The sequence below is a fragment of the Phyllobates terribilis genome, unplaced genomic scaffold (assembly GCF_046119375.1).
Source record: "Phyllobates terribilis strain yellow unplaced genomic scaffold, ASM4611937v1 Scaffold_12__6_contigs__length_324123572, whole genome shotgun sequence".
NCBI lineage: Eukaryota > Metazoa > Chordata > Amphibia > Anura > Dendrobatidae > Phyllobates > Phyllobates terribilis.
In genome coordinates this window covers 31,955,991-31,966,458 of record NW_027362772.1, presented here as the reverse complement: position 1 = coordinate 31,966,458, position 10,468 = coordinate 31,955,991, and the positions used below count along the sequence as shown (strand labels likewise).

Genomic DNA, 10,468 nt, shown 5'->3' with positions numbered 1-10,468 from the left:
TCACCACAGACACTTGGACGAGTAGGCATGGACAGGGGCGTTACATGTCGCTGACTGGGCACTGGGTAACTATGGTGACAGCAGGACAAGGGGCTGCTGTCCAAGTCTTGCCGTCCCCACGAGTTGTGCGTCAATCCTCTTTATGTCAAAGTTCCTCCACTGCTTCTGCCTCCTCAACCTCCTCTCGGTCTTCCACCTGCACCCAAAGCCTGTCTGGTCATGCCACAAGCTTTCTAACTGCGCAGAAGGGATCCTGCACACCTCGTTACTATGCTGGCAGTAGGGCTCAACGTCATCAGGCGGTTTTTACATTGAAATGTCTGGGAAATGTGAGTCACACAGCTGAGGAGTTGTGGTCAGCTCTGGAGAACCAATTTCATGAATGGTTGTCTCCACTGGACTTGAAACAGGGAAGGCCGTGTGCGACAATGCTGCAAACCTGGGTGCGGCACTTCGCCGGGGCAATGTCACACACGTGCCTTGTATGGCTCACGTGTTGAACCTGGTTGTCCAGCAATTTTTAGCCCACTATTCCAGACTAGATGGCCTTCTGCAGAGGGCACGGTCGCTGTGTGCTCACTTCCGCCGTTCGCATCCCGCAGCTCAGCGACTTACATCTCTACAGAAGTCGTTGGGCCTGCCACTTCACCGGCTAAAATGCGAAGTGCCTACCCGGTGGAATTCAACTCTGCACATGTTGCAGCGACTGTGGCAGCACCGACAAGCCCTGGTGCAATACGTTCTGACGTATAGCCTGGGCCAACGAGAACCAGAGGTGGGGCAAATCACGCTGGAGGAGTGGTCTCAGATCAGGGACCTATGCACCCTTCTGCACAGTTTTGAAATGGCGACGAAGATGTTTAGTGCTGACGATGCCATTATCAGCATGACTATTCCGGTGATTTACATGCTGGAGCACATGTTAAACAGAATTCGGAGTCAGGTGGTGGCACAAGAGGAGGTGGAGGAAGTAGAGGAGGAGGAGTTGTATGCGGAAGGACTAACATCTGCAAGGTCCAAACGGTTGGCAGCACCAAGGCGGCAGGCATGTGAGGGTGGGGGAGATGGTTTTACCAGGGCGCATGGTAGCAGCCAAACTAGTGAGGAAGGTGCAGGAGCCCAGGAAGAAGTGGAGGACGAACTGATGGAAGACTCATCAGATGAGGGAGACCTTGATCACATTTCTGTTGTGCGAGGTTGGGGGGAGAGGACAGAGGAAGGAAGCATGATTGTTACCTCGCCACCAACACAACAGGGACTTGGTGCTCCTGGATGCGCAAGACACATGAGTGCCTTCTTGCTGCACTACCTGCAACATGACCCTCGAATTGTGAGAATTAGAAATAATCCTGACTACTGGGTTGCCACACTGTTAGATCCCCGGTACAAAAGTAAATTTGCAGAAATTATTCCTGCCATAGAAAGGGATGCACGCATGCAGGAGTATCAGCAGAGACTGTTGCAGAATCTTCCATGTGCTTTTCGACAAAATACCAGTGGTGCACGTAGTGAATCTCACAGTTCCAACTTGCCAACCGTGGGACCGTCAAGTGTTCAGCACTCAAACCGTAACAGAACCACAGTATCTGCTGGTAACATCAATTTTGCGGAATCATTTCACCACTTTTTTAGCCCATCCTTTGCAAGGCCACAGGAGACAAGAAGTCTGACACATAGTCAACGCCTAGAGACGATGGTACAGGAGTATCTCCAAGTAAACATTGAAGCCATGACTGTGTCACTGGACCCTTGCTCTTTTTGGGCTTCCAATCTGGATAAATGGCCGGAGCTAGCCACTTACGCCTTGGAGATCTTGTCATGCCCCGCAGCCAGCGTTCTGTCTGAACGTGTGTTCAGCGCTGCTAGTGGTGTGCTGACAGATAAGCGCACGCGGCTCTCCACTGATAATGTAGACAGACTCACGTTCATAAAGATGAACAAATCATGGATTCGAAACGACTTTTCTACCCCTGTGTCATCCTGGGGAGAGTAAAAGCTTGATGATTGGTTAAAATCACCCTACCAACCGTTTTAAGCTTTCAAATTACTTATCATGTTTATCTGTATCTTGGCTGGAAAATAATTTGGGCTTTGTAGCAGTGTGCAGCACTGATTCTATTAGGCCATCTATAATAAGCTCCACCAGATTTAAAATTACTAATCATGTTTATCTGTATCTTGACTGGAAAATAATTTGGGCTTTGTAGCAGTGTGCAGCACTGATCCTATTAGGCCATCTATACTAAAGCTTCACCAGATTTAAAATTAATAATAATTTTTAGCTGCACCTAGCCCGGAAAATAATTTTGGGGCTCCGAGATGCGCAAGACACATAAGTGCCTTCTTGCTGCACTACCTGCAGCATGACCCTCATATTGTCAGAATTCGAAGAAATCATGACTACTGGGTTGCCACTCTCTTAGATCCCCCAAACTTTTCGATCAACCTTTTCATTTTAATAAAGACCAAAAAAATGTTCATTTTTGAAATTATAAGCATTAGCAGGTTGTTAGAAACTGAAATCAAACAGTTTTCAACTCAAAACTTTATTCTGGGTGATGTTACATTTTCACATAGGACCCCTTGTTCGAAAGGAGCTTCTGAACTCTCTCGTCCATTGAATTTGTCAGGTTTTGGATGGTTTCTGCTTCAATTGTTTTGCATGAGGACAGAATACCCTCTCAGAGCTGTTGCTTAGATGTGAACTGCCTCCCGCCATCATAGACACTCCTTTTAATGATGCTCCAAAGGTTCTGAATGGGGTAGAGGTCAGGGGAGCATGGGGGTCACACCATAAGTTTGTCCCCTTTTATGCCCATATCAGCCAGAGATGCAGATGTTTTATGTGCAGCATGAGATGGTGAATTATCATGCAAAAAAATGATCTTGCTGTGAAATACATGGTTCTTCTTCTTGAACCATGGCAGGTAGTGCTGTTTGAGAAAATCCACATACATTATGGAGTTCATCTTTAGCGCCTTCAGGGATCCTAAAGGGGCCGACAATCTCTCTCCCCATGATTCTAGCCCAAAACATTACTCCACCTCCTCCTTGTTGGCGCTGTAGCCGTGTTTGCGTGGGGTGTCCATCAATCAGCCATCCTCCACTCCATCCATCTGGACCATCGAGCGCTGCACGGCACTCATCCGTGAACAAAACAGTTTTGAAATCAGTCTTCATGTAATGTTTGGCCCACTGGAGCCGTTTCTGCTTGTGTGAAGTGGATAGAGGAGGTCGACAGGATGGCGTATGCACAGCTGCAAACCTCTGAAGGACCCTGCATCTTGTTCGGGGGACGTTGGAGGCACCAGCAGCTTCAAAAACTTGTCTGCTGCTATGACAAGGCTTTTTTGCCGCTGCTCTTTCAACCTGACGTAATTGCCTGTAGGAAAGAGTCCTCAATTTGCCCTTATCAGCACGCACACGTGTGTACTGTGAATCAGCTACATACTTCTTGATTGCCAAGACACTTCATCCTGATCATCGCACAATGTTGATTGTAGTCATGCCTTGACCTAAACACTCCACAATTTGTTGCTTCTCAGCAGCCGACACATCCTTTTTCTTTCCCATTTTGGCAGAAAATGTAGGCTGCTTAATAATGTGAGACAGCCTTCTTAAGTAGTCTTGCCTTTCATTGGACACACCTGCCAAACTAATTAGCACAGGTGTCTGCAATTGCTTACAGTGATATAAAGAGCCCTGACACACATCACCATCAATGAGTTTAACTGTCAAACAAACAAATTCTTCCCTTATCACTCCTAAACACTTTTTGCATAATAATTTGTTACACAGTGTACATGTGCTTTTCCACAAAACACCAGTGGTTCACGTAGTGAATCTTACAGTTCTAACTTGCCAACCGTGGTCTGTATGGAGTTGTTCAATAAAGGGCCCAAAATTAAGATAACATAGATGGGAGAGGTCTCTATGAATAGGAATTCCTAAGTATTTGATACCCTGTGAGGGCCAGGCAAAGGGAAAGTTGGACTGGATGGAATCCTATATGGATTTGGGGAGGGAGACATCGAGGGCCTCAGACTTCGCTGCATTGATTTTAAAATTTGACCATGTAACAAAGTGATCTATTTCAGCCATAACAGCATGGATGGATATATGTGATTGAGTGATATATACTAGGACATCATCAGCAAATAGAGAGCACTTGTACTCGGTGCCTCCCACCTCAATCCACCTAATATTGGGGTTATGGCGAATTGATGAGAGCAGGTGCTCCGTCACTAGGATGTATAAGAGAGGGGACAGAGAACATCCCTGCCTTGTCCCATTGATGATTGTGAAAGGTGATGAAAATGTTCTGACGCGCCCCCTGGGCCTTGGGACACCCGGAGCCGGACCCTTTTTGGTGGATGCTGGTGGTTGTAGTCTCCGTGGCGGCGACCCGGTTCCGTGGCTCAGGGCGGTCAAACCAGTGGCGGAACTATTTATGTGGATTTGATGTTTAAATGTCCGACTACGCCACCCGTGGATTGCGGTCAGAGTGAACCGCCGCTCCAGGGCAGACCGCTGAGGCTGGTGTTGTGGGTGCAGCAGAGCGTAGCATAACTCCCCACGGGAGGAGTATAGCCTCAGGGCAGTGTATGCGGAGGATGGGGGTGATGGTGCAGGGCAGCAGCAGTAACGACACGGAGTCAGTGATGCAGTCCAGGGCCTTTACTCACAGTTCTTATTATCCAGACCACGTCTGCAGGTAACGGCTGCCCACGTCGTACTGTGCTCACCAGGTGAGGGGCTCAGACAACTCCCAGATAACTTTGGAGCGCTTCACAGGACCCCCTTTGTGTGTCCTTTGTCTGGCCTTTCTTACCAACCCTTCTGTCCGGCTGCCTCGGGCCTCCTCTTGGTAAACTTGGCACCAGTTTCCCTGACCCTATGTGGTGCCTTCCTAGCGGGTGTAGCGAGGGGCTGCGCCACATAAAATGTCACAGCCTCCTGTTTCTAGCTGAGGGTCATTTCCTGCCTCCACTAGTTTCGGGGATCAGTCTCCCCCTTTGGCCTGACCCCTCCACGCAGGTGGATTCGGGCGTGCGGTGGCGACTCGCCCGTCCGCACCCCTGGGATCCCTTCGTTCCTCGTTCCTGGAGCCTTCTCCGCTCCTCTTCCTTCCTTCTCCCTCTTCCAGGCCTGGGTCTCTGTTACTAGGCCCGCCTCCGGAGCAGAGCTCATGCAGAGCCCCTGCTCCCTGCCACTTCTGCTCAGACTTCTCTGCACTGAACTGAGATGGTGCCCACCTTTTATACTCCCTTCTCAATGCACCCAGGAACTGCTTCCTCCCTGCTCCTGCACTACAGGGTTCTCCTTCCTCAGTGTTCCCTCCCCCCACTCCAGCCAGGGACAGGGACTGTCGTGCCCATCTCAGGGGCATATTGGTCGCCTTGCCCCACGGCAATGTGGTGGAATGCATGCAGGTGTCGGGTCCTGATCCACACTACATCCTTACCTGAGAGTGAGATATCATACCTCTGGGTGAGGTGCAATACCTCTGTAGCAACCGAGCCCTCAGGGTGCTACAGTTCCATTTATGTTCAGCCTAGGTGACGTATTGCGATACAGGGTTGTGATTTTGGCTATAAAAGGGTCCCCTAGACCCCTACCCCAAGCTTTTTAAGAGAATCATATATGGCGTGCCAGGAGACTCTATGGAATGCTTTCTCAGCATCCAACAAGAGTATCTAATTACAAATTTTTAACTGCATCTAGCCCAGGAAATACTTTGTGCCTAGTAGCAGTGTCTGCTAGTCAGCGGATTATCCCGGCTGTTAAGCAAGCTACACCACCTGTAGTTTGGACACTTAATTTTTTCAAAGGAAATGCTTCGGGACCACGGGATACTCAGTGAAGAGCATCAGGAGGCACCCCAAGGCATAGGGGCTGGGACTGGCAGTAGGATGCCTTGCGGTGGACAGCCGAGCTCGATCCTTATAAAAGCTTTTTAACTGCAGCAGCTTTAGTGGACGCTACTGGAGCTGGAATTACGCGGCTGCTGGCATGAGACTTGCCCTCCAATAGATCCTTGTAAATGGATTTAAAGTGTATTCATTCAAATTAGAGAGACAATTTAAATTAAAAAGCTTAGAGCTGCCTCCACCACAGGGGGGCTCGCTCGACCCACCAGCGGACAGGCACCAGTATTGGGAGAGGGGGGCTGGCCATCAGGGTTCACCGCGGCTCTGGCACAAACCCGGCGACGCGGAGGTGGCACGGGCAGGAGCGGACTGAACGTGTCGGCTTCTCACTTTTTGGATTTTAGAAGGGCATGACATGCCTATATCTGTTTCTCCCCCTCCTTTTACTCCTCCACCTCTTTTCTTTTCGCATGACTATATGTACTTGTCACTTTTCCATGTGTTAGTTGTGTCTTCTGAGCAGTTTGTCAGCTTTTGGACACCTTTGAAGGTGTTTTCTATGTGTTTCTATGTGTTTTTGTTTGCCTGCCATTGGTTTTAACGGTGTTCGAAGGTGTTCGACGAACAGTTCGACGAACAGTTCGGCGAACACACGGGTGTTCGACGAACCGAACCGAACTCGAACACTACGGGGGTGGCTCAACACTAGACAAGACACAGCCTCTTGTTCATCAATGTATTAGATCCATAAAAAAACTTCAGCTCCATTGCAATCCATGGCGTTCCCACAATGTCCTCCGATTCTGTAGTAAAACCTATGGAGCCTTGTTCTGAGAATGACACTTCATAGGTCACACCTGGTCAGACTGCTCTCAGCAAGACGAGTGGATGCACTCCGGTGCTGGATCGAGTATGGAGCAGTGCCGAGCACACTCGCTCATTACTATTCATTATATTTAATTTAGTTACTTTAAATTCCTTCTTTTGCTTTGTGACCGTCTATTTTTTCTACTTTTTGTGCTGTGTAAGGACCCATCCTTGATGCGATATTAGCACATAAGGGAAGTGAAGCAAGAGCAAAATAAATAGCAGATGTGTTTCATAAGGCTTAAAGGATCGACAGACTTATACTGGCAGAAAGTGGTAAGTGTATTCTATAGACGTATTTGTATCTGCAGCTAATTTACTTATATTTGATTGAATATTATATCCAAAGGAAATTCAGTAAAGTGAAGAACTGATGTAAAGCTATCTATGATCTATCTATGTATCTATTATCTATCATCTATCTATCTATCCATCTATTATATATCTCTCTATATAATATCTATTTATTATCTATTATCTATATATTATCTATTTATTATCTATTATCTATCTATTATCTATGCATCATATATCCACTGAATCTCATGTCTACCTATTTTAGTTCATTATTTTAATGTTATTATTGCTGTAGCTTACATATATGTTCTTTCTTTCTTTCTTTTTTCCTTTTCCTTTCTTTCTTTTTTTCCTTTCTTTCTTTTTTCTTTTTCTTTTTCTTCCTTTCCCTTTCATTCTTTATTTATTTATCTTTCCCTTTCTTTCTTTTTGTTCTTTCCTCCTATCTTTTTTCCTTTTCCTTTTCCTTTCTTTCTTTCCTTCCTTTCTATTTTCCTTTTCTTTTACTTCTTTCCTTCTTTCATTCTTTTTTTCCCTTTTCTTTTGTTTCTCTTTCTCTTTTCCATTCTTTCTTATGTATTCTTGCTCTTTATTATATTTTACATTTCTCTTGATATGTTTTAATCACTTGTAACAGTGTCTGAGACTTGGAACATGTCAGATATATTGTTATTTTATTTTTTAATTTTAGGTATGATACTGAGTTTTTAGACAAATAAAGCAGTGAAGTCTCAAAGTTTCTCAAAAATCTATCATGAGAGAAACATTTGCATTTCTAATTTCCATGATTTTACAAGGTAAACATTTTTACTTTCTCATTGTGATATAGACAGTAAGTGATGATACGGATTGTCTGTGACATTTATAGAATTTCAAACTGATTCTAACATGTGGAACCCTAATGATACATAATATACATATTATTAGGATTCCCCTTTTTCCCTATGTGAATACTCTGCATGCAACTTGCAAACTTAACATCACAAGTAGACTCCTTTTTCTTTTGCTTCTCTCAACGTTGTTTACTGGGAGAAGTGGAAGAAAAAGAAGTTGACAAGTTTATATGCCGTGCTCATGTGATGATATGTGTAATCCTAAAAGTAATCCCATGACTTCTGCAAGAGATAGCCCTTGTTAAATTATATAAAGGCCCCAAACAGCCCTGTTAAGTATGGGGCATATCTTTGAATATTAATTATGGATATTTTTTTTTAAAGTCTCCGCATTTCAAAATCCATAACATTTTCTTTTGTCATAGTGCTCATTCCCTGCAAGACAAGCATATTTCTTAGAGTGCCATATTCTAGAGTAAAAATGTTATTCGATTCTTTGAGAGAACAGTGTTAATACTGCAACTGATTTTTGTGCTTTATGGTGGTCTCCAAAAATTACTTCAATCAGGAGTAGAGAAGAGCAAACATGAACTTAAATGTTTGGTGTTCATACTGGGCAGTTAGTGTCCCATGCTAAACGCTGAACATGGATTTCTCCTGGAAGTCCGCTGCAATTTTCCGAGTTCCGGGGTAAGACCGTTGGAGAGAGCAAGAGAGATAATTTTACACTTAAAGATTGGGCTTTCTATTGTTTTCAATGAGGTTTGGGTTCTGCTTCAAGTTCGGGTACCGTTCTGGTACTGGAACTGAACTTTAGAATAACATTCAGGTTGGGTACCAGAATCCGAACTTCTACAAGTCCGCTCATCCCTACTCAGGAGGCGATTTAAAATAAAAATAAAATATATAAACTTTACTCTTCAAAATCAATATTTTTTCAACAATTTTTTTTATTTTACCTGCTGTATTGAAATACCAAGTAAATTGTAGCTTTTCCTTTCACAAAACTGATCGATGTCTAATTCTTGTTAGAATCTATTTTGGTTTACTATCAGCCATCTTGTTGTGGTTTACTGGCTTCTAGTCTTTTCCTCTGATGCTGGGTTTCTTGGTCACATGATCTCTGCACTCTTTATTACTCAGCACCTCGCTTCCATTTCCCGCTGGAGATCAGTATTGTAACACTCGTGCTCTGGCTAAGTAGCCTTGTTCAGTTCTTCTTGCTTTGGACAATTGTTATCCTGGGACTTCTTGTTACACCAGTTTTGTTTCCTTTAATTTTCGTTTTTGCAACTAACTTTTCTGTTAGGACTAGGAGGTCTCCTGCTTTTTCTACCAGTCCTTAGATATTTCAGGGACCCCTTTCCTCATCCTACAGGTCTTCGTTTGAGTTTAGTGCAGGAGTTTCGGTGAAGCTATTCATAAGGAATAGGGCACCCTCTCCAGCGTAGGGTTAAGCTGAGTCTCAGTGCAGGGACAGCTTTCCCCCCCCATTCCATAATTCTAAGTTGCAGAACATAGCAGTATGTCCATCCACGTTTAAAAAAAAAAGGTGTTTTTTTGTTTGTTTTTTTTCTTCTCCTCTCCTCTTTTTGGATTTTCTTCAGTATGGTTACCATGCAGGAGCCTGCTCAAAGCTTGCAAGGGTTGACTCTGGAGGTTGCCAATCTTCAGCAGTATGTGAGTAAATACCCTGCAGAACGCTATGAAAAACCTAAGGTATGATTACCTGATTGTGTCTCAGGGAAACAACAGGATTTTTTTAAATTTAAAAATGCTTGTTTGTTGTATTTTTGGCTCAGTCCTAGGTCTTCTGGTAGTGAACTACAGCATGTAGGAATTATTATGTCTCTATTGCGTAAGGAACCTAAAATCTGGGCGTTTTCCTTGTCTCATGATGATCATTGTTTGAGTTCTGCGGAGGCATTTTTTGATGCCATGGGTTTGCTATATGATGATCCTGATCGGGTTACATCAGCTGAGGCAGAGCTCAGACATCTCAAACAGGGTTCTTTTGATGCTAAGAGTTATTTCACCCTGTTCAGACGATGGTCTGCAGAGGTCAGGTGGAACGACCCTGCACTCAAGTTTCAGTTTCTGGCAGGCTTGAGTGAAAGGGTTAAAGATTTGCTCATTGCATTCCCTGCACCTGATACTCTGCATGTTGCCATGCAGTTAGCTATCCATGTGGATAGAAGGTTGAGGGCTAGACAAAATGAGAAGTTTTTTTTATTGCTGGATTCTGTTTCTCACGATATTCCTGCCGACACTGGGGAACTTATGCAGGTCGGGGCAATGTCATCCCATTCCAAGGAGAGGTACAGGAGGTTCTCTGAGGGACTTTGCTTGTATTGCGGTAAGACTGATCATTTTTTAAAGTGATGTGAGGTTCGCCTAAGGAAAGAAAAATAAATGGTCAGTAGAAATAACACTCCCGTTCGCATTGCGTTTTTACATTCTGCTGGGGTGTTTTTTCCTGGTAATACCACCTGTCAGGGTAGTTCGATTGAGTTTCAGGTTATGGTGGATTGTGGTTTTGCACTTAATTTAATTGATCAACAATTTCTTGAAAAGTGTACGTTTCATTCTGAACCTTTGTCG

General features: G+C 44.6%; 1 protein-coding gene across 1 annotated transcript in view; it reads left to right on the top strand.

Annotated features, from left to right (window-relative positions):
* The first annotated feature begins 6,863 nt into the window (after positions 1–6,863).
* The window catches only part of LOC141172985 (B-cell receptor CD22-like), a 92,542-nt gene continuing 88,937 nt past the window's right edge, over positions 6,864–10,468 (top strand). The window contains exons 1-2 of the mRNA XM_073657595.1: positions 6,864–7,013; positions 7,726–7,831. Of these exons, the coding sequence (XP_073513696.1) occupies positions 7,789–7,831 (43 nt within the window). The 5' untranslated portion in view covers positions 6,864–7,013; positions 7,726–7,788. The remainder of the gene's footprint in view (positions 7,014–7,725; positions 7,832–10,468) is intronic.